The 26311-nt window shown below is 37.4% G+C and overlaps 2 protein-coding genes across 2 annotated transcripts; both read right to left on the bottom strand.

The window, feature by feature from the left end:
• Positions 1-15529: 15529 nt before the first annotated feature.
• LOC141594806 (uncharacterized) lies at positions 15530-15892 on the bottom strand. The gene has a single exon (XM_074414795.1). It carries the CDS (start codon positions 15890-15892, stop codon positions 15530-15532), a length of 363 nt encoding a protein of 120 aa, XP_074270896.1.
• Positions 15893-18692: 2800 nt separating this feature from the next.
• On the bottom strand, positions 18693-19613 carry LOC141594805 (uncharacterized). Its single transcript, XM_074414794.1, has 2 exons — positions 19446-19613; positions 18693-19298 (listed from the first exon to the last, which is right to left on the bottom strand). The coding sequence occupies exons 1-2, from the start codon at positions 19611-19613 to the stop codon at positions 18693-18695; spliced, it is 774 nt and encodes a 257-aa protein (XP_074270895.1).
• Positions 19614-26311: the final 6698 nt, after the last annotated feature.

Here is a 26311-nt window from a genome sequence, read left to right as displayed (position 1 = left end):
GTTCAATTTATTGCATACGCGATAAAATCGGTACACCCTAACTTAAATTTAATAATAGGTTGCATATTAAAATAATCAAAATTTCAATATTCATTATACAAATGCATTAGGAAAAAAGAAAGTGGACAAGTTAAAGTGATTTTGGTTAAATTATTTAGTTTTTGTAAGATATTTTTTGTTTTTTTTATTTCTTTTCAAAAACCGTATCAAAAACCGTATACCCGGTTTTGTTTTTGCCCTACCCGGATATGATACGGTTTTTTGAAAACCGTATGGTATATATGGAAATCCGTATTGTATATACGGAAATTCGTTTAATTGAAACCGTATACCGTATCGTATCCTTATATTAAAACTGTTTCGTATATTTTTGCTCACCTCTACTGCCAAGTCATTCCCCACATCACTACACCACCCTCACCCCTACACACCACTCCCAAACCCGTACCCAACCCTTTCTTCACATCGGCATCGACATTTATTTTGACTACTCCGTTCTCCGGTCTCCGCCATCCCCTAACAACCACTTCCACGTTCATGTCCAGCCTCCCACTTGGTAGCCTCTCCCTCACAGTCCCCTCCTCCAGCTGCTCCTCTCTTGTTAATTCCTTCCCTTCCTTCCTATCTTTACTTACCCGCGACCTAAACATTTCCATTCCTAAATCCTTCACCCTGCGCACAACGTCATCCTCCTTTGCCTTCACATTCTCAAAGACCACTTTGTTACGACACTCCCAAATCGCCCAACAGCCTATCATGAAGTCTATTCTATCTCTCAGTCCCAACTCCCTCCACACACTTTCCACCCACTCTCTCACCCGCTCAAACCCGCCGCATCACTCACATCAAATCCCAGCCTATCCCAAATCCCTCCCGCCAACCCACACCCCTGAAATAAATGGAACGAAGTATCCCACGGTCCATAGCAAAATGGGCAAGAAGTATCATCAACCTTAACACGACTAGCAATGTTACACCTAGTCGCAAGCGCATCACAACAAAGTTGCCAGATGAAAATTTTAACTCATGGCAAGACCGACATCTTCCAAATACTGTTCCATAGCCGCTTTTCTTCAGTGAGATCAGAGGTGCCCACCTCCCCTTGTCCCACACCAACCAAATACCGATACGTTGAACGCACCGAGTAAATACCATCTTTTTCACCTTCCCAACACCAAATGTCCTCCACGTCAGCCTTGCAAATACGGATGCTCAGAATTTTATCATGTTCAAGAGGAAGGAAAAGACTACGAACCTTATGCGTGTCCCAATGAAGACCGTTGATAAGTGCATAATTTACATTGTTTTACCCCTTATATTAGCTCCATTTTACATGTCATTTAGCACTTATCATAGTGTTTTGAGCTAATATTTGTTATTCTAGTTGCAATTACTTGTTTCCACATATTTTGTAGGAGTTTAAGCTTCTAGGAGCTAAAGTCCAACAAAGATGCAAGCTAGAGTGCAAAGGCTAAACAAGACCAAGTATTGGACTAAAGTGTATGAAGTTGCATGGGTTTTTGCATGAAGATTTAATGGATTGAATTAAGAATTACAAATGAAGTCAAATACAAAGTCAAGCCCAAAATGAAAGTCCAAATTAAGGTGAAAGTATTGGATGCTATGGAGCTTTGGATACTAAGAATAAGAAGCATTATCGGGTGATTAAGGAGCATTAAAGCATGAACATAGAGATTCCTCGAGCAATTAATCGAGGAATTAAGAAGAAATGCCCGGACAACCATGCCCCCGATCGGAGGTGGCAACCCCGATCGGGGTTGACCCCCTGTAGGACTTTTATGTTATGCCCCTATTTTCTTATAAATAAGGGCCTTAATCCGTTATTAGGGTTATCTTTTATCACGTCTTATATTCTCTATAATAGCCTTAAGCAATATTTTCTCTCATTAGTTTTCACATTTTGTTTTCAATATTGTTAAGCATTTAGTTATCAAACATTTGGTTACTTATATATTCAAGCATTTGGTTCTACTTTGTTCTTCCTTACAAGTTCATTTCCATTACGGTATTCCTATTTCTAGCCTACTATTTTTACATTTCTATTTAGTTATCGCATAGTTTATCATTAGCACTTTTATTATATCACATTAGTATTCTTCTTATTATATGTTTCATCATTTAGTTTACATCATTTCTACAATTATGTCTAGCACTTTATTCAACAAAGTTTGTAATTTATACTTTAATATGAGTAGCTAAATTCCTTAGTCTAGGGGCTAGGGAAGCCATGCAAAATCAAATATGTAAAATGTTAAAATAGGTTGATATAATATTGTCTAATTGTTTCTATCACATGTTTGCATCGTCACGTTTAATCTATGTTTAAAGCCTTATTCATTGATTAAGTTTGTTGATTCGTTCTAAAAGTCGAGAGGCATGGAATCGGATTAGACTAAGCATGTGTAGTAGGACGACCTAGTCATAAACGAGAGTTTCTCTAGGACCCGGTCTATGGTTGACACTAATATCATAAGGTGGGTGTCTCTAAGCCTAAACAATTGACAAAGTTATTAATATCGAGTTTAACATGATCATATATTTACCTTTGCATGTGTGACCCGACTCCCCTAGACTCCCTTTTATCATATAGTTTACATCTTAACATTTGTTAGTCATCAAACCAACAACAAACAAACAAAACGAAATCGACCTTGATAAGAATCTTTCCATAGCATTTCACAACGCAATTCCCGTCTCCTTGTGTTCGACCCCTATTGCTACACTAATTTGTGTCTAGGGTAATTATCTTTGCATAGGTACACGATAAGCTTATCAACCGTCTGTAGTAAAAAGATCCGCTACAACCATCTCCGCATCAGCTCCTCTCCTCGGGGACAAGACCCGTTTTGAGTTAGTACCTGGAAGCCAAGGATCATCCCACGCCCTCGTGCTAATACCATTTCCAATTCTCCTCCGTATCCCCAATGACAAGACAACCCGTGCTTCCAATATACTTCTCCATGTGAAGCTCAGATTACAACCCAGAGTAGCAAACATGAAGGAGTTGTGTGGGAAATACTTACCCCGAAGAATCCGTGACATAAGGCTCTGTCGATCCGTAAGTATGCGCCAAGCTTGTTTGCCCAAAAGTGCCAGGTTGAACTGTCTATAATCCCGAAAGCCAAGCCCTCCCAAGCACTTAGGTCGACAAAGTTTATTCCACGCTATCCAAGCAATTTTCCTTGTCCTATTATGAAGACCCTGCCAGAACTAGGGGTGAGCAAAAATATACGAAACGGTTTTAATATACGGATATGATACGGTATACGGTTTCAATTAAACGAATTTCTGTATATACGATACGGATTTTCGTATATACGATACGATTTAAAAAAAACCGTACCGTATCCGGGTCGGGCAAAAACAAAACCGGCTATACGATTTCTGATACGGTTTTTGAAAAGAAATAAAAAAAAAACCAAAAATATCTTACAAAAACTAAATAATTTAACCAAAATCACTTTAACTTGTCCACTTTCTTATTCTCTAATGCATTTGTATAATGAATATTGAAATTTTGATTATTTTAATATGTAACCTACTATTAAATTTAAGTTAGGGTGTACCGGTTTTATCGCGTATGCAATAAATTGAACAAAAAACAACTGAAATTCGTATCCGGGTATACGAAAAGCGGATATACGGAAAAACCGGGTATACGAAAACCGGGTATACGGTTAAACCTGGTCGGATCCGTATCGACAAAATTTTGAATTTAAAAATCGTATACCCGATACGGTTTTAAAAACCGTATCGGGTATACGGTTTTGCTCAGCCCTAGCCAGAACCGAGAAACAATAGACCTAAGCTCATCGCAAAAATTTAGCGGAAATTTAAACACACTTATCGCGTAGGTAGGGATTGATTGGGCCACGACCTTTATCAATATTTCTCTTTCTGCTTTGGAGAATAAATTCCCACGCCATCCTTGAACCTTTTTACTCAGTTTGTCTCGAATAATATTCGTCACCACTTTCTTTGAATGACCCACAACTGTCGGGAGTTCCAAATACTTGTCTTGTACCTGAACAGCACGCATCCCAGGACAACCTGCAATCCTGTCCTTAATAGCAGCTCTCGTACCTCGGGAAAACGAAACCGTAGTCTTATCGAGGTTTACCAATAGCCCCGAGGCAGTTTCATACCTCTTAATAATGTCTCGCATTCTGGTCGCCTCGTTCATCCTCGCTCTCATGAAAAATATACTATCATCTGCAAAGAATAAGTGCGACACCATGGGTGTCGTAGGAGCTATTCGAATGCCCTTAATCGTCTCCCTTTCCATAGCTCTCCTCGTAAGGCTTGAAAGTACCTCCGCACAAAGAATAAAGAGATACGGAGAAATTGGGTCACCTTGTCTAAGTCCCCTCCCGGGCCGAAACCTAGAAGATGGAGCCCCGTGTACCATAACAGCAAACGACACAGAAGAAATACAATGCATCACTCTATCCACCCAATTCACATCAAATCCCATACGCAAAAACACCTTCTCCATAAAACTCCACTCCACCCTATCATAAGCTTTTGACATGTCGAGCTTAAGTGCCAAGTAGCCCTCATCACCTCTATGGTTTTTCATATAATGAAACATTTCAAAAGCTACAAGAATATTATCAGTAATAAGGCGATCCGGGGTAAAAGCACTTTGATTTTCCGAAATAATCTCCCCGAGAAAGGTCTTTAGTCTATTCGCAAGGACCTTCGAAACGAGCTTATACACAACATTACAGAGGCTAATTGGCCGGAAGTCAGCCATTTTGTCAGGAGCTTTTTTCTTTGGTATGAGAACGATATGAGTATGGTTCAAACCTTCAGGGAACGGGTTTCCATTGAGGATACCCAACACAGTTCGCGAGACCAGAGGACCCACGATATGCCAGTACGTTTGATAAAATAAAGCATTCATACCATCAGGCCCCAGAGCTTTCAGTGGATGCATTTGGTTCAGCGCTTCAAGAACCTCCTTCTCTCTGTATTCACTACGAAGTATGTCATTCATTTGATCAGGGACCCGTCCCTCCACAACCTCAAAAATATCATCATCCTTCTCGGCAGTCCTTGCAGAAAAAAGACGAGAAAAATAATTATTTGCCACCAAAGCCACAACCTCGTCCCCTTCCTTCATAGTACCATCGTCTTCAACAAGTTTAGCGATATGATTTCTTCGTTTACGTTGACCCGCTTTTCTATGGAAAATTTTGGTATTTATATCCCCATCTTTAAGCCAAAGCGCTCTCGACCTCTGCCTCCAAAACATCTTCTCCTGCCGTAACAAATTGGCTATATCCTCAACAACTCTCTTCCTCTCACTCATGGCCTCACTAGTCCTCAACCCTTCGTTCAACTTTTTTAAGCGTCTCCTTTTAGCATGTAAATCACGAAGAATTTTACCAATACTGACCCCCTTCCAGTCCATAAGCTCCTGTGCACAATGACTCAAACTCTCTAACAAATCGCTCTCATTCTCCTGCCATGCTTTTGCTATCACGTCTTCACAACCGTCTTCCCCGACCCAGACTTGTTCAAATCTAAACAACTTACGCCGTCCTACATCAACCTCCATCCGCACGTCTAAGACCACTTGTAAAGGTGCGTGGTCTGACCATTCACAGTCCAAGTGAGTCAACCTTGCCCGTGGGTATAAATTAAGCCATCCTTCCGTGCCCATAGCTCTATCGATTCTAATTTGTTTATTATCATCACCATGTTGACTATTATCATAAGTAAACAAATACCCATCGAAATTAAGGTCCCTCAACCCACAGTCATCAACCGCATCCCTGAAGTTATTCATTTGCCACTGAGCCCTTGACCCACCCTTCATTTCCGTAGAATATAGAACCTCATTAAAATCTCCCAAGCAAAGCCATGGTGCATCCGATTTCGTAGCTAGCAGCCTCAGTAGTTCCCATGACAAGTGCCTATCGGCCACAGAAGGCCACCCATAGAACCCCGTAATCCTCGAACTAGTATTATTTATCACCACATCAAAATCCATATGGTGGTTAGAAGCCGAACGGAAAGAACAATGAACATCCTTCCTCCACAAAAAAGCCAACCCACCTGCCCTCCCGACACTATCCACTTCTATTCCCTCATAATCCACCAGGCTAACAGTAATACGACGCATCTCACTACTACTAAGTTTAGTTCCACACAAAAATATTACAACTGGGGCCTCTCTTCGTATCAGGTTACGAAGTGCGCCTACTGCAACGGGGTTGCCCAGCCCCCTGCAGTTAAGGCTCAAAAGATTCATGATGCCCGACGGGGCCTCTGCCTCAAGTGAACATACACCCATGAAAGTTTTTGGTTTTTTTGTGCCCTCAACACCCACCATCTCAGACTCCTCTCTCCCTCTTTTCTCCTTTACAGCATTTATACTACCTGTCCCGTTCCCCCCTTCCATATGTCTAGGTAATCTCGTCCATTTACCACTCTCTTTGCTTTTCTGGACCAGCCCTACCTCACTGTTTCTAATCTTCTCAGTCGTCCCTGATTTAGTAACCTCTTCAAGCCCCATCGAGTGTACAACAACCTCCTGCTCGACCCTTTCCTCTAGCACCATCTCATCGTTTCCATCATCTCTTCCATCCTCAGTAAGAGTAGCCCTTCCTATTGCTGAATTCTTACTGTCACTCTTCCCAACCACCTCCTCCTCTTCTTGACCACCCAGGTTTTTTCCCCTCTTTTTGTAATTTAGGGCAATGTTCTGAAGTTTATCAATCATCTTTTCAATATGCTCCACCTCTCTTTGTTTCTCATCCACCTCAAACTCTTTGTTCAAAGACCTAGCCACTTTCGCACTCACGTTAACCCCAGTCTTGACAACTTTCCAAGGCGATGCCCGAAGGTTTTTATTGAACTTTAGCTCATCCTCATCATAAGGACCCTCATTGCAGTCTTTTTCCCCGTGCCCTAGAATTCCGCACCCATAACAATACGTCGGTAACCGCTCATATTTAACTTCAAATGAGAGGACTCTGGAATTACCCATAACAATACGGAGTACAATTATGGATCACCAAGTTCATGACTATGAGACTTTCTTATAAGTACCTATTTCTTTTATCGTACCTTAACTTATACGAGTGACATAATAGTTCATAATTATGACAATCGCTTTTTTTTATCCAAAATGTGCATTTTTTACACAATAGTCAACAATTTGGTTTTTCTTACGATAGGATGAAAGGCCCGAAAAAATCCAAATGACCAGGAAATCCAGTAATAACGTTCTAAGGGCGAGCTTGGTACAAAGGAGTGAAGCTCAAATATCGAGCCTGAGCCAACTCGACCCTTTCACGTTCACCTCTACCTACAACCAAGACATCGTACAAAAACATGAGCTAGTAGCTCATGTGCAATCTTGTTACATGACCTAGTAACAAAAGATCAACTAATATTGTCAATAATAAAAATTATTACTTATAAAATAAACATCATCTAAACCCAGGTAGAAGTTACGACGTCCTTGCTTGTGTAGTTGTGTCTCTTTAACGCTTCTATCACCGATGAGTAGTCGGTCTCCATGATAATAAATTAATAATTTGATAGCCTCCCATCTTTCAAAAATTCTCATTTGTGACGGCACTACCCGTCACAAGTTTGCGACGGGTCGGATACATACTAAATAATAAGGAAATGGGGCGGATAATTGGTGCAAGTGGCTGAGTAGAAAATAGTAGCCTCTGACATTGTCTTTTGATGTACATTAAAAAATAAAAAATAATACTCTTTGTTTATAATTCCAAGGTCATTTAAACCACATACTCATTTCATTTGTTATGTTTTGACTTATGAGTTTCTAATTTCCATCACAAAATTTTAATTTAAAAAAAACCTCTCTATGTTCATATTCATCCAAATGATCAAAATCTAGAAAAAACATCATAATCAAAAGCCAACAAAAAATCCGTCACAAGCTTGTATGTATCCGTCACAAAATCAGAAACATATCATCTTCATAACCGGATGAAGCAAAATATGAGCAAGAAGACGAGACTAACGGTAAACATTGGGTTTTATTTTTATTGTTCTTAAATGTTTCGATTTAATATGTTGAAATTTGAAGGTAAATATTGGGTTTGTTTTATATTTTTATTTTTGTTATTAAATTTATTTTTGAGATCTATAAATAAAGGAAAATGATATTGCGACACCGGGTGTCACTTAGTTTGAGTAACACCCGGGGTATAACAGTAAATTTGCTAACATTATCATTTATATTCCATTATTTAAAATATTTTCAATAATAAAAGAGTTCAAGGGTATTGTAGGAAGTTTACATTTACATAATTAATTAAATAATAAAATTAACTAACACTAAATTTATGGCATATTTATAGGAAATGTTTCAACTTATATTATGTGATATTATCACACTGTTGACCACTGAAGCATAAAAAAAATTCTTCTTAAAATGGAAATAGGAGGTAAAACAAGATATATAATGAAGATGACTAATGAATTAATGATGTATTTATGAGCCATGACTTTGATGAGATGCGAGGACCGAAGTATTGCAATATACTCTATCTATAATTAGTTGGTATTCCATGTAAATAAGTCTGGAAGTATATTACCATGGCTTATGTTGCTGGGATAGAAGGTTTGAAGTATTAAGATGATAGAATGATGATAATGAGGTGGAGACATTAAATAATAATATGTTTCCAATGGCATATATGAACAACTAATTCAATCAATGTGAATGATGTTTGAGATGAAATAGTTACGTATGTTAAATAATCAATTACATCTTCAAATTATGCAACTCATAAAACTAATGTTTGTGTTCATCATATGTTGATCTTATCTCATTTCTAAAATAAATTTAATTATCAATTGCATTCTTGCCCTTTTTAAATTTGGTGCTAAACAAATCTCTAAAAGAATATTTTGCAATATTTTTATTAATTTAATTAGGGTGTTACTCAAACTCGGTAACACCCGGTGTCGCCCTAGCACTTCCCATAAATAAAAATATTACTTGTGTTAAATGTATGAAAAAATCTGTATAAAAAAGAATCCTAATTTGTTTTCCCTTTTGTGGTTGTCTTTGTTCCATTGAATCTGGTTTTTTATTTTCTTTGTGAACTATTCTTTTTTTTTTTGAATTAATGTTGAATGCATTTTCTTTTTTATTTACTGATAACCATGATAACATAAATGGTCACAAATTATCTCAAAATCATTACGAACATTAATATGATATTTACACGTTGTTTCATTTCAAGGTAATGTGGTGACATTTGAAGCTAATATGGAGACCTTTATTGTCTGTAAGGTTACATTCTATGCTAATGTATTTAAATATTTTGTGGTGATAATGTCTACTATTGTCTACAGATTTGTCAAGCAAGAACACTCAAAGATGAAGTATTGTTGGAGAATAGTTTCATGTATATAGGAGAGTTATTATACTAATTCTATCATTTTCAGGAAATACATATTAATACTATATATGAATATGTAGTCATATATTCTAAAAATGTTTATAGTTTTCTTCATTTTGTCTGTCGACCTACATAAGTACTGATTATTATAGATCTTGGAAGATGGTAACATATTGATCAATTAAGTAAATATGATAAATTCCAATTTCCTATTTATTTATTTTTATCAAAGTCCAAGATTGTTTCCATTTTTAGTTGCTATGAAATTTTGATTAAATAACCGAAGGCAATGTTACCATATCGAGTCCACTTGTTTATATATTAAAGTACTTTGTAACCAATTTTAGAGATCTTACCGACCTTAAGAGATTGTAACATATTGATCAATTAAGTAAACATGTAATAGACTGGAATATTTAACTGGGTATACTCTATTTACCCCCATCACATATTTGTTGGCTGAAAATGATGACTTATACTCTTCAAATGGTCACATAATAAAATTTAGGTAACCATGTTACAAAATATAATATATGACAATTTTAAGGATAAATACTTTCATTTGTATATTCTAATGACGCGTCTTAAATGGTAACATATGGTGACATATTGAATAATTTTGTGAACATGTGTGAAATGTGCATTAAATTTCCCTAATGGAGTTGTATGTTTATATCTTTCTACAAAATGTCACCTCTTTAGATTGGTCACGTATTGAACGATAAAGTAAATATCTTGTACTATGAACTGTAACTTGTATTTAGTTTTATCTTGTAATACGGACTATCAAATCTTGATCGTCATTTGAAATAATATCATCTATAACATCATCAATATTCGAAAATAATGAGCAACTTTTGTAGTGTTTTAGAACTAAAGTGGTCACATATTAGACAAGTCATTTTGTCTAATATGTCACCATTGTTATTCATATATGTTATGATGATACGAATCATTCAAATCAAATCAAATATAATGTAAAATGGTTATATTTTATAACTAAGATGATAACATTTCATTCAAATATCCTATGTCACCATTTTAATTCAGATATGTTATCATTCTAAGATTCTTTTTCTTAAAAAACAAATCAAATGCAATGTAAAAAGGATCACATTTTCGACTAAAATGGTTACATTTTCTAACTAAAATGTTATGCATAACTCTATATTTTAAACCATTTCTATTCATATTCTATCTAAAATGGTTACATATACTTACTAAGATAGTAACATTTTATACACATAGTCAAATGTGACCATTTTGATTCATATATAGCATGCTCATAAGATTCTACATTGTTCAATACAAACAACTACCATCCAATTTCCCCGCCCACATTTCTTCAGCGATTCTTCACGTTACCACCTCCCTTTGCCGCTTCAACACCATTATCGCATGCGAAACCCTTTCTCATCCCAACTCTAGTGTAAGTGTAACATTGGGTGAAGTTGCTATTCAAAGATGTTGCCTCTTCTTTAACACCCATCGACTGCAAAAAAAAAAAAAAAAAAAAAAAAAACCCAAAATCAATATGTCAATATTTCTACTTAATATGTAGCCATTCAGAATATTATGTCAGCATTGGAGTTACATATTTCACATATTGTAAAATGACTACATATCCTGACTAAGTTGGTACATTTTATACACATACACACATGTTACCTTTTGTATTCTTACATGTTAATATTTTAATCAAATCTAGTCAAAATGAACCGTAAAAAGGTTATATTAATCTGCCTAATATGGATGCATACTGACCAATATGGTTACATATTGTAATTCGTATTGTAAAACAATTACAAATTGTAACTAAAATGGTAACATTATACACATAAACTCACATTTCACAATTATATTATATGATGTTTTCATAGTATGTAGGATGATGAAGATAAATATAGAAACAATAAAATCAAAAAAATTGTAAGTTTTGGTAATCCCCTAATTAGGGTGATTAGAGAGATATCATATATATAGTAAAGGTGTGCATCGATAGTTACCTAAATACAGTAAACTAATCTATTGTTTCCTAAATACAAGGGACTAAATATATACACAATATTTACTTGCTAATACTCCCCCGCAGTCGAAACGGGAGAAGGGCGGACGCTAAGACTGGAACGGAACCGAGTGAATAAATGACGAGGAAGACCCTTCGTAAAAATATCAGCATATTGGTACTCGGCAGGGACGTGCAACACACGAACCGTTCCTAATTGAAATTTCTCACGCACAAAATGAATATCAAGCTCGATGTGTTAGGTGCGTTGGTGCTGAACCGGGTTACTAGACAAGTACACCGCGGAAATATTATCACAATAAACCAAAGTAGCGCGGTGAATTGGTACATGAAGCTCAAGTAACAAATTTCGTAACCAGCTCATCTCGGCCACGGCATTAGCAACACCACGGTACTCCGCTTTGGCACTAGAACGTGAGACAGTGGCTTGACGTTTGGACGACCAAGACACCAAATTGTCTCCCAAAAACACACAATAACTGGAAGTGGAGCGAACCGTATTGGGGCAACCGCCCCAATCAGCGTCCGAGTATGCTGTCAACTCAAAAGTTTTACTCTTCGAAATGGTAAGCCCATGCGCAAGCGTGCCCTTCAGATAACGCAAAATGCGTTTGAGGAAGTGAAAGTGAGGCTCCCGAGTTGCATGCATGAAAAGACAGACCTGCTAAACAGCATAAGTAAGGTCGGGTCGAGTGATAGTTAAATACTGAAGTGCCCCCGCAAGGCTGCGATAAAGCGTGGGGTCAGCAAACGGAGCATCCGTAGTCGGACTAAGCTTCGAACCGGTTTCAACCGGTGTGGACACGGGATTGCAATTCGACATGGAGGCACGATTAAGAATATCTTTGGCATATTGATCCTGACATAAAAACAGGCCAGTAGACGTACGTTTCACATTAATGCCCAAAAAATGATGCAGCGATCCAAGGTCCGACATTGCAAATTCACTCGACAAATCCGTAATAATACGTCGCAACAAAGAAGTAGAAGAGGCCGTAAGTATGATATCGTCAACATAAAGAAGAAGATAAGCAGTTTTCGTACCGGCCCGAAAAATAAACAGCGACGTGTCACATATGCTACTCCGAAATCCCCGAGAAAGAATAAAATTAGCGAACCGTTGGTACCAAGCTCGGGGTGCCTGTTTGAGCCCATAAAGGGACTTGCGAAGTCGACACACGTGATTAGGAGTAGATTTAGCAACAAAACCCGGTGGTTGATGCATGAAAACGGTTTCCTTTAAATCACCATGGAGAAACGCATTCTTGACATCCAATTGATGAATGGGCCAAGAACGGGTGACAGCAATACTTAACACCCCGTACGAATAGAAGTAGGCTTAACCACGGGGCTAAATGTCTCATAGAATCAATCCCGACACATGCTGAGTTTTACCATTTACCACGAGACGGGCCTTATACCGTTGAAGTGAACCATCTGCATTAAATTTGTGACGAAACAACCACATACAATGAATAACAGGAGCATGTGATGGTCGTGGTACAAGCTCCCACGTGCCATTATCAATTAAAGCACGATATTTGTGTGCCATGGCAGCCTTCTAATTCGGGTCCTGAAGGGCGAGGGTGGGGGATTTGGGCAGCGGAGAGAGAGGTGAGGCGGATGTGGTATGCAGAACACGCGGTTTGAATATACCATTCATAGCACGGGTCGACATTTGATGGGCATGATGGGCAGGGAAAGGTTGAGGTGGAGGGTTAGGCGAAGGGGAATGGTATGACGGGGCAGGGCTAGGTGGAGGTGGTGGATGGAGGGGAGTGGCTTGAGCGGCAGGGGTAGCTGGGGAGGCAGGGGTAATACGTGTGGCAGGGGACATCGAGGGTGGGGACTGAGGCTGAGTAGTAACGGAAGGGGAACGGGTTGGCGAGTCGGGCGTTTGTGGTGGGTTGTGAGGGGCCTGGTTGGGTTGGGTTGGAGGTGGTGGGGTCATATCAGCCAGGACGTGGGAAGGGATTTCGTCATCAATGTACAAAAAATTATAATCCTATGGTTTGACAGTAGAGGATTCGGAAAAGGGAAAAACAGATTCATCAAAAGTAACATGACGCGAAAGAATAATTTTCCCGCTAGACAAATCAATACAACGATAACCTCTATACTCATTTGGGTAACCAATAAAGACACATCGGGTGGACCTAGGAGCTAATTTGTGTGGACGTTTGGCAGATAAATTTGGATAACAGGCACATCCAAAGACACGGAGATGATCATAGGACGACTCCTTTAGAAATAGGACAAATGTGGGGTTTCGATAAGCTAAGACTTTGGAGGGTAGGATGTTATGTATGTGGACAGCGGCGTGGGCAGCATCGACCCATAAGTTGGACGGAAGGGAGGCGTGATGGAGGAGGGTGAGGGTGATTTCGTTAATGCGGTGTATCATACGTTCCGCTTTCCCATTTTGTGAGAAAGTTTGAGGACATGAAAACCGAAAAACAAGGCCATTTTTAGTAGCTAAATCGCGAAATTTATTGTTGTCGAATTCGCGACCAAGATCACATTGAAACGATTTTATCTTGCGTTGAAATTGGGTTTGGACATACTTGGTGAATTTGGCAAAATTTTCGAAGGTTTCAGATTTGTATTTTAACGGATATATCCAAACGTAATTGGTAAAATCGTCAATTAGAATTAAGTAATATTTATATCCACTTTTGCTTAGAACAGGCGACGTCCACAAGTCGCTATGAACAATATCAAAAGGTGCAATTGTTGTAGATAAAGAATCATGAAATGGTAATCTTTTGTGTTTGCTAATTTGACAAGAGTGACATAAACTATAAAAGTGCTCTTTATTACAAAAAATACGACTATGAGACTTTAAGAAACTAAGAACGGGAGCACCCGGATGACCTAAGCGTTGATGCCATTTATCAGAAGCGAAGGCGATGAGGTTGAGAGACTCGGGCTGGGAGGTGGACGTGCTAGACCCAGAAGACACGGGATATAATTCGCCATCACTGTTGCTCCTCAAAATCGTTTTCCCATTCATTAAATCCTTCACAGAAAAACCACACGGATCAAATTCGACAGACACATTATTTTCTTTAGTAAATTGTCGAACCAAAATTAAATTTTTAATTATGTGGGGTGCATATAGGACACGGTGAAGGTGTAGGGTACGGGTTTGGGTCGGTATGTGAGATGTGCCAGAACCATGAATTGGAATGCTAGAACCATTACCGACATAAATTTTATTAATCGCACTAGAAGTGAATGGGGAACGGAGCATACCTGCGTCGGACGTAAGATGGGATGAAGCGCCAGTATCCATAAACCAGTTTCCATCATTCGGATTCATATTCATCGTGTTAAAAACTTGACCCGATTCTGACATCATTTGCGATTCATCACCCATCATGTAAGCCTGACCATACCCTTGGTTCGAGCCACGATTGGAAACATGGGCACGATAATTATTCCGATTTGAAGCAGGACGCATTTGTGTTTGTGGCCAGGTTGGCCACGGTGCAGACCACCCTGGGTAGGTGGGGTAGGGGCACGGTGGTGGAGCCCACTGGGCAACCCACGGTGGAGGTGGACTCCACGACGCCTGTGAGTATGGTGCAGCAAAAGGTTGGCCGTTGTTGCTGCGAGTAAACTAGCGACCACCATTGTTTTGGCCACCTTTGTTATTGCGTCGATTTCCATTGTTGTTTCGATAATTATTATTAGTATTATTATTATTATTATTATTATTAATACGCTGGTGAGGAGGGGAGACGATGTTAGTCGTCTCTGGCCACGCGGGCTCAGGAGGAGCGGTTGCAGGAGCAACCAAGGCCGTATTAGACTCTTCGCGGCTAGCAGTCCTATGTTGCTCTAATTCGAGCATGCTCCTGGCGGTCTCGAAATCGGGCAAGGTCTGATTGATATATGACTCGACGGTGTCATATGCAGGGGGAAGACCGCGAACGAGTTGGAGGACGAGGCGCTTATCAGTCACCTCGGCGTCAACGTCTTTCAATTGCCCTGCTAATTCGCGAAGACGTTGACAATACGCATCTAGAGAGGGCATCGAAGCAAGCTTGAGATTGGAGAACTCAAGCTCTAAGGTAGCGGCCTAAGCTCCTTTGTTATTCAAGAAGATGTTCTGAACTCGAAGCCACGTTTTGCGAGCAGTGGTATCGGGTTCAAGAACGCGAGACAGGAGATCATCGGAGAGCGTACCATAAATCCATTGCAGGACGTGGGAGTCGATCTCGGTCCATTCGTCGAAGGTGGGGTCGGTCGCTGCCGGTGGTGCCGTACCATCGATGTGAGCGAGAACTTTGTAACCACGCGCATGCAGGGTAAAGAGATGCACCCATGATGCGTAAGAAACTTTGATTCCGTCTAAAACCCGAACTTTGTTTTGAATATTGTTCACGGAGTAGACGGGGTGAAGAGATGATTTTGGTGGGGTTGACGTATCCTTGCCGGCCATCTTGGCGTGAAGCTAGGTCTGGAAGGATACGACGGCGCCGAAGTGAGAAAAAAAAATACACGTATGTGCTAGATCGTTAACCTAGACACTGATACCATGTAAGTTTTGGTAATCCTCTAATTAGGGTGATTAGAGAGATATCATATATATAGCAAAGGTGTACATCGATAGTTACCTAAATACAGTAAACTAATCTATTGTTTCCTAAATACAAGGGACTAAATATATACACAATATTTACTTGCTAATAAAAATAACATATAGAATAAACTCGAGTTTTTAAAAAGCAAACATAAAATAGATACAAAATATGCGCATACTAATGCAAACTTTTATAAGTGTAAGGATTTAATGAATCATCTCTTTTTTCCACCATCTTTTCTCGCTAGTACAAAAGTGTGTGCTTAACACCCTTTCTTTAACCCTCGATGACTTAAAGTAGGCTTAAAATGAAGTAGTATAGGCCCTTAGGCAGTGTAGGTCATGATTTTCACTCCATAGGTTCTAGTTTCGATTTTGCTTTAATCAATCTAGTTTAATTCGACATATTTCTAAATTAGTTTTTCGATTTACAATTCGACTAATTAATGAACCTAACAAAGGGTGGCATGTCGTGAGTCTTTAATTCGTATATATTGTTTTTATTTAGGATTAATAAATGAGAATAATCCATACTATAGGTGTCCTTCCTATATTACCCCAAACTATGTATTAACTCACAATAATCCTAATTATCCTACTCCCTTCCTTGGTTACACTTCCACACTTTGTTTACCTGCTCATGCAGGTCATCTCTTATTTCGTTCATTATAGCTCCGTCCCCTTCTTATTTGTTCTTTCTCTCTTTTTTCTGTTCTTCTTCAATGGTCTTTCTTTCTCTCTCTTGTTTCATGTACTCATTTTTTTTTATCAAGGGAAGCACAATCATTATTAGTCAAATTGATGTTGAACAAAAAAACGCTTAATTCATCAATTTTGATCCTTCATCTATATCAAAGGAAGCATAGTCATTATCAGTCATCTATATCAACGGAAGCATATTTGATTCTCTATTTTCTAAATCTTTTATTATGTAATTTACTTGGGGTTTTCGGGTTGAGTTTGTTGATTCTTCTTCATTGTTAAATGTGATGTATCTCGTTTCATAATCTCTGTGTGGTGGAATCTGGGCTATTTTTTTTTTGTTTTTTTAGTACTTCTTATCAAGGAATAATATAATAAACAAATTAAATGGGGAAACTCGATGATAAAGAATGGTGAAAAATCAATTAGAATGGGGTAAATTGACGATGAAAAATGATAGAAAGGGGGATAAAGGAGTACATAACATCATTTAAATAAAGGGTTACCTGTTAGTCAGGTAGTCGGTCAGTCAGGTGTAATATGGGAAGGGAGTATAATAGTTAGGATTATAGTGAGTTGATGCATAGTTTGGAGTAATATAGGAAGGACACCAATAGTATGGATTATTGCCATTAATTAATCTTTTTATTTATTTGCGCATATCGCTTTGATTTTTGTAGCTTTGTAATTTGACTTTGTATTATTATTGTAATTTCAATTCCGTATTCGATTATGGGTCATTTTGCATTATGCTTTGAGTCAAAATTGATTACGAAAACCCTAGTCTTATTTTGGCGAATCGATTGTCTCAACTCATGTGTGAACGTTGCAAATCGCATGATGTTTAAATGTTATGGTCGGATCTGTGTTAGCACGTGTTTAATGCATGATTCGGTGTTTGGTTGGACGAGATTAGGCAAATGCACGCATGGCGAGGAGTGGCTCAAGGACGTGTGTAATAGGCCGTGGACCACCCCCATTGTGCACAGTTTTCTAGGCCGAGTTGGGGCTACCACGATAAATTTAATAACTAAGGAATTAATCAAAAATAAAATTAACTCAAACATTTGACTCTGTAAAATTATAAATCACAGTAAAAAAAATCTAATGTGTTTTACATGATGTGAGTCCAAAACATCTACAATAAAACAAAAAATACTTGTATGAAATACAGATTGTCATATCTCATAGGCCATTATTCAATATATAATTATAATAAAATAACATATAAACTTGATCCATCTTAAGTTTAAAACAAAAAAATAATACGTCTCTCTTAAGACGGGTCAAATACATGTGACTTGCATAGATAAAGACAAGTCTTTAACTAATATTTAACTAGGTTGATCTTTTAGGATAGGACCAACCTATCTTATCTTTTCGAACGAGGAATATTGGTCATGTGGTTGATATCTCTGTTACATGATTTGCTCAACACCATTAACTCTCATCTATTAGACCATCCCCAAGCAAAGGTCACGCTAACTAGGTCACGACCCGATTTTACTCTTAATCCCACCATATTAAGTATTAACCTTGACTCATTTTCACCCTCCCAAGCAGAAGGTCGCGACTAGGTCATCAACCCAATCATTATCCACTTTACAACATTCCCAATCATTTTTCACATTCTCTACCCCACTTTTCTCTCTCTTACTTTTACAATTATTTATCATAACATTTTATAAATATATATTATTTATCTATTATTTATAAATATATTATTTATCTATTATTGTACATATCATTTTCCACATTATTTATCCTGACACTTTACGGAAAAAAATATTAAATAACGTTATAATTTTGAAAAGTGAGTAGACGATTTCATTAACAATTACAAAAAAAAATTTGAAAAACATGATTCGACATATAAAATACCGCATACATAATTAAAAAAAAATAAATTAAAAAACATTAAATACTACGAAATTATAAAATCCATTATAAGCAAATTCTAGGTACGAAAGTTTTCCCAAATATGCTCAATAAGATCATTTTTCAAAGCGTTATGAGTGGCATGATCACGAATCTCGCCATGAATTTCTACGAATCGTTCTTGCGTCGACCTTCTACGACGATGATATTCATACTGGTCATCAGTAGCTGAACTCGGATTATTTTCCTTAAATTCTTCGATGATTCTTTCATAGTTAAGATAAGTTTCTCGTTCATCTTCAACTATCATATTATGTATAATAATACAAGCCATGAGAACCTTCCCCATCATAACCGGATCCCAAAGAAGACAAGGGCGTTTGATAAACGCAAATCGAGCTTGTAGGACACCGAAAGCACGCTCCACATCTTTTCGACAACTCTCTTGTCGAGCTGCAAATAACCGATGCTTTTGAATTTGAGGAGCATTAATTGATTTAACAAATGTTGCCCAACCCGGACATATACCATCAGCAAGATAATATCCCATATTATACTCCGTACCATTAACCGTGAAATTAACAGCTGGCGCAGATTCTTCTAACAATTCATTAAATAATGGAGAACGTTGAAGAACGTTAATATCATTGAGCGAACCTGGTGTACCGAAGAAAGCATGCCATATCTATAAATCATACGATGCGACAGCTTCCAAAACAATTGTTGGCTTCCCACTTCTCCCACCATATTGTCCCGCCAATGCTGTTGGACAGTTTTTCCACTCCCAATGCATGCAATCAATGCTACCCAACATACCAGGAAATTCACTTACCTGACCCATATGGAGTAATCTAGCTAAGTCGTCAGGATTTGGTCTACGTAGATACTCGTTCCCAAAGTTGAGTATCACACCTTCTACGAACGATTTGAGAGAATCCCTTATATCTGTATCGCTCATACGCAAATATTCATCTAATAAATCAGTTGACGTACCGTGCATCTCTGTAATGGTGAGAAACTAGGCCTCTCATTACCACCTTGTCTTTGTTGGAAAACATGATCACTGGATGATAGAGCATCAACTAATCGCATGAATACATCCAAATATTAAATCCAAATGCTACAATATAATTATATTGAAATATAATTAAAATCGAGTAACTCATCTAATTATTAAAACCGAGTTTCTTATTTAATAAATAAATCCGAGAAACCAATTAATACAAGTCGAGTAACCAATAAATACAAGTAATTCCGAGTAACTAATTAATAAAAACCGAGTAACTTGTCTAAGTCCGAGTAACCAATTAATAAAAATCGAGTTAATCTAGGGTTATGAACCATATCACAACAGCCGATCCTCTTAACTTTCAATATCTTCAATATTCAATCTCTATCTTCAATCTCTATCTTCAATATCTTCAATCGTCTTCATATCGCTCATCGTCTTCATCTTTAATCATCTAATAAACCATCTTCATATCACTCATCGCTCAATCGTCTTCATCTTTAATCATCTCCAAACACGATCTCCATCTATACACGATTAATCTCCACAGACGATCTCCACAGACGATCTCCACAGATGATCTATACACGATTATCTTCAATCATCTAATAAACCATCATCTTCTATACACGATTAAGCATCTTCAATCGTCTCCAAACAGAGATGATGGACACGATCTAAACAGTCTTTTGCCCAATATGTCGCGAACTCCAAATTAATAAGATTAATTTGTGCTGGTATGAACACCATCTGCTGGTATGGACACGATCTATACATGATCGAGGTTTTCAAAGCCGGAAAAGCTGGTATGAACACCATCTGCTGGAACTCGTTTAAAATTTAATAAACTGTTGGTTTTGTGCTGTTAAGATTAATAAGATTAATTTGTTTCATTGTTTGTTCATCCGTAGATTAATTGTTCATCTCGTTTCATTGTTCATCTCGTTTAAAATTTTATTGTTTCATTGTTTGTTCATCTCGTTTCTCTGTGCATTGTTAAGATTAATTTGTTCATCTCGTTTGTTTGTTCATCCGTAGATTAAATCCGAAGATTTTGTTGTTCTTGTTTGCGATTACATCCGTAGCTCACATAACACCGAAGATTCATGATTAAACATAACATTAAAAAGTTAAATTAAAACAGAAATAATTACTTAAAGTTGGGACATATACTTGTCGATTAGCTTATCATTCATTTCTTGATCTTTTGTGTTTAAATTTTGTTGCGAGAGCAATGTGTTTAGCCAAATCATCTCGTTTTTAGTTTTCCGGCCTTGAACTCGGAGTTCTTCGGTTTTAAAATCTGCAGCCATTCTTTTTTGTCGAAACTCAACTTGCTCTTTCGTTGATAGTCTATTTCCTTCCATAACTGATATATCACCCAGAGTAAACACTGAGTCGGACTCGGCCATAGGAGCTTTACTCTGCCTTTTCTTCTTCGCTGCCTCCCTTCCTTCGGGTCGTTCGTAACCCTCGACATTTAAACTAGATGGGGTTCGGACATTAAAACTAGACGGTGTAGGGATATTGACGCTTGATGGGCTAGAATCCATTTTTGCCCTTGACCGTTTTGAACCCGACCAACTAATGTTCTCACTTGCATCAGTTGGATTTTTTTGTAAACTCCATTTTGCATGCTTACTCATGATTTTATCGTAAACATGAAACTCAACAAATTCTTTATTATTGTTCTCATTACGAAACAATTTTTGAGCTAATTGTATGTCGTCTTCTATGTTAGTACCGCTTGCCGGTGGACGATTAACAACTTTAGAATAGCACTCAACCCATTTGTTTACTAGGAAATTGAGTCGTTTATAACGATTTCTCATTCCCTCAAGGCTCCTAAAGCCAATTTCAGCATCATTTTGATTTTCCTTACGAGTTTGTTCATATAATTCGTAAACCGAATTCCACATTGTGATATATTTTTAGTTTTTGCCCAATACCGAGTCGGTGCTACTTAAAATCCAAGCGGACATAAGAGCTTCATCCTCTTTATCGGTCCAATTTTTTCCGTCATTTTTTAAATTGATGTGATTTTTTTTGGATGGTGGTTTTTGGGATTTAGTAGCACAATAAATAGGGGTTTCCGCTACAAAGTCGTTTGTCGGGAGTCGAGACAACAACATTGGATTTCCAAAAATATCAAGTTTTTGACTTGATTTGGTACCCGATAATAATTCGGTAAAAGTTGGAGTACTTTGATTTAAATCGAAAGTTGAATTGTTTGGAGATAAATGATCATAGGTGCCATAATTTGAAATATCATATTCGTTTAAATCCATTACTTTTTGGAAAATTAGAGATATGTAAATGTGTTTGGTTTTTTATTTTTTACTGTAAAAGTAATTTTTTTTGGGTAGAAGATTATAAAATTTGACTGAATGTTGTCCTCTTTTTATAAGATTTTTTTTATTTTAAAAAATAATGAGTTATAATTTGTGTTTAATTTTAGGGAAAATTCACGTGGTGCCCCTGAGGTTTGGCTTAATTCACGTGGTACCCCTGCCTTTAAGAATGTGCACATGGTGCCCCTGAACTTTCAATTTAGTGCACCATCTGCCTTTTTTTTTTTTCTGTTATAACGACGTTAGTTTTGGCCTCACATTTCATTTTATACAACCATATCTTTACTGTCTTCTTCAATCACACTTTACCTTCCTCAACTAATCAACTTCGCCTCCCTCTTTCCATGCTGCTCCTCCATTCAACGTGCTCCCTCCTCCATTCACACCAACGGCAACAACCTATCACCTCCATTATCAATCAATTCATTACCTAAATTGCAGCACCTTCACATAACTCGCCATCACCTCCTCCCTAAAATACCAGCAGCAGCCTCGACACGGCACCTCAACCAAGCTCACCATCATTCTCGCTCCACCACGAGCAGCAGCCAATAACGAGCAGCTTCCATGGCTAAATTTCGACATCACTTTGCAGCTGCAATCTCCGACAACTACTCGAGCCACCGCAGCTCTTGCCAGAACCTGAAACCATAACACCACAAGCATCGACTCTGGCCGTTCTCACCGGTGTCTTTGCTCCTTCTGTTCGCTCATACTGATTGAGGATTGGATTAATTTAGTTTGTAATTAACTAGAATGCCCCTCTACTTTGTTCTCCTTCTCTATTTTCAGTGGAAACCATGAATTAGTGATGTTAGCATCAAAGGGAATCAGCTCGAAATCATGACCTCTGGCATCAAATTCAGAACCTATAAATCTCTCACGCTCAAATGAATAAGGGGTTTCCCACAAATCGGATTGTGAATTAGTTCTGTCATTGCTTATTCCATGATGCAACCTTAAATGAGCCACAAAAAATAAGGTTACACCACCGTTCTCCATCGCCACAGACTCGCACAACCAAGGCGTGACCACCATGGCTCCGTATTTCAACCGTCACCACCAGTTCAGGCGAACCCATATACGCAACCACCATCAAACAACCCAACCAATGATTCGAATGTGGTACCGAAACCCAATACCAATTGACAACCTCAATCTCATCCACAAAGGGAGATTTAATTGACCTGATTAATGAACACAACACTTTCAACGAAAACGCAGAAGGGCGATTTAATTGACAACGAAAGCGATTTAATTGTTCTTCAGGGGCGATTTGGAATGGATTCAATAATCATCGTAGTTTTGTTTTGTCTTTATGAGGAAGTGGTAGAGTTGTATTTAGTTTATTAGTTATGAGGGAAATAAGAGGGAAAGGTAAGCATATGAGGGGAAAGGCAAGAAACTTAATACCGTTATTAACAGAAAAATAAATAAGGGTAGATGGTGCACTAAACTGAAAGTTCAGGGGCACCATGTGCACATTCTTAAAGGCAGGGGTACCACGTGAATTACGCCAAACCTCAGGGGCACCACGTGAATTATCCCTTAATTTTATTGTTGGTAGGTGGTTGTTGAAATTGGAGTGAATGAAGGGAGTTGAATTACTGCAAGAGTGAAAGCAGGAGTAGACAACTGAAGTTGCTGTTGTACTTTTTTTTTTTGCAAGCTGTTACATGTACTTTCACGCAGAGCATTGAAAATGTATTATTTTTATTATTTATTAATTGTTCTACCAATCAGATTTGGACACATAGGAGGTCACAAAGGTGGTCAATTTTATTCAAGTAAGGTCACAAATTGACCTTTGGTCACAAATTATCCCATTTGGTCACCAATTAACTACCTTAATTAACTCACTAACCATGACCAAGCAAGGTCATGACCAAGCAATTGACCTTGCTTGGGGATGGTCTTAGGAGTCACTGGTCATACTGTCCTTGAATGACGGGACATGCCCAATTTAGGAACACAAATTCTTATTTGTGACTGTATTACCCGTTGCAAGCTTGCGACGGGTCGAATACATATCATATAACTTGGTAATGGGTCGGATACCTAATGCAAGTAAGTGACAATATTTAATATTTTAATACTCAGTTGTTTGGATTTACACCTAAGCATTTAATGCTTCTGCAAAAATTTCCTCCATTATTTTGGGGTAGCCATATTTTCGCGGAGAGTATGAACTGATCCATGGGAAATATGGGTGACATACCCAATGCATCCTTTTTGTGCACTAGAAAAGTCTTCTTGTGAGAAAAGTCTTCTTGTGGGCCCCACAAGACAACATATAGGGGTATTTGTGGAGATTCTTCGTGTTTTAACACATTCATGCCGTGTCTTTATGGGAGTCCTTATTTTGCATCCATTGATCTATTTCTCATCTCATCCGTCTTTTCTTTATCCCAAAATTTCTCAAAAAATTCACACATTCTCTCATCTTCATCCCAAAAAAACTTTCCATGCTAATCTTCATTTTAAAAAAAAAAATACTACATTCAAACCTAACAAAAAATTATAAACATATCATCATTATAAAAGAAGGAAGCAAGATCTGAGAAAAAGGACGAGATTAAGGTAAACATTGAGTTTTTTATTTGTTTCATCAAATCTGATTTTTTTATTTGTTTTGCAAGTATTCTTTTTTTTCTTTGGGTTGAAATAATGTTGAATGCATTTTGTTTTTATACACACCTGGATTAATTAATTTAGTTAACTCTGATAATGTATGTGGAAAATAAAATTTTTATCCATCTTGTTAAGATATTTTCTTGAAGGATAAAATTGATAACAAAATCATGGTAAAATCATTATAAATTATCCACAAGAACAACACTAAGATATGAGTACAATATGTTAACTTATTTATGCAATATGTTACCATTTGTAGTTGTTATAAACATTAATATGATATTAATGGATTATTCCATTTCATGGTAATGTGGTTACATTTGTTGCAAATATAAAGACTTTTATTTTTGTCAAGTTACATTTTATGCTAATATATTTAAATCTTAATTATATGGTGACATCTTCTATTGTTTTCAGATTTATCCACTAAGGAGGATACTCAAAGATGAAGAATTGTTGGAGTGTAGTTTCATGTTAGGAGAGACATTCTACACCTAATATCATCATGTTACCAAATGGGTTGAAGCTTGTAACCACAAATGGTGTGACATTTTATGTTAATATAATGATATGGTGCCTTATTTTACCGACATAGACTAATAACTTGGTCACGTAAATAATAATGTTCATATTTTTATCAATATATTACCATATTTGAATTGATAACATATTGGACAATTTTGTAAACATGTTGTAAAACACGGTATACTACCATTTGCAAACTATTTCTAAGTCGATTGGTGAAAATGGTTACATTAGTTTTGCAATATCGATGAGCTATTTTAAAATGGTTACATCTTTATAACTTAAGTAGCGACGCAATATATCGAATGTTACATTTTTTTTAAAATGGTTACATCTTTTCAAATCCATGGTAACATATTGAGTGTCTGTACAAGTGCGTGATTGACCTACACAATTCAAATGGTAACATTTAGTCCCATACAATGGTAACATATCTACGCAATAAAGGTAACATATTCTTTGTTACCCTTTTAACCCAATTTGGCACCATTTGTTACAACCCGGATTATAACATAAAGAAAACAACGGATAAATAAAGAATCATCAGAGTATAACGATGATAAAAGGGTCAAGGTGGTATATAACAAACGAAAACTACATTGTTCAATACAAACAACTATCATCCCATTTCCCCACCCAGATTTCTTAAGCGCTTCTTGGCATTCAACCATTCACCCTCTCCCTTTGAGCCCAGCACCATCGCATGCGACACCCTTTCTCACTGCAGCTCGAGTGTAACGTTAGGTGAACTTGTTTTTTCTTTTAAAGTTGTTGCCTCTTCTTCAACGTCCATCGACTACAAACAAGCACCATGTTAGTTACATATTTTACACAACACATTGAATAACATGCAAATATGTAAACAACTCAAATTAATATGTCACCACTTCAATTTAATATTTTACTTTATCATTATTCTTTAATTCAGTAGTTTCTATATAAATGGTAACAAACACCTTATCTTTAATAACATCATACATGACACAAGAACTTCACTATTCTCATCAGTAGGTTCATAATTTGACTCAATAACAAATGGTAACAAAGAACACAAGTTTATAAACATAATAAAATATATTAATTGTAACTTAGTATGTAACCATTAACATATGTTATCATGGATTATTTAGTAATTTGGCATTCCTAAAAAAAATGTGCACAAATAACTTTAAAATGGTG

Source organism: Silene latifolia, chromosome 8 (genome assembly GCF_048544455.1).
Source record: "Silene latifolia isolate original U9 population chromosome 8, ASM4854445v1, whole genome shotgun sequence".
NCBI classification, from domain to species: domain Eukaryota; kingdom Viridiplantae; phylum Streptophyta; class Magnoliopsida; order Caryophyllales; family Caryophyllaceae; genus Silene; species Silene latifolia.
The sequence above is the reverse complement of the archived record's forward strand: the minus strand, read 5'-3'. Positions and strand labels throughout refer to the sequence as shown.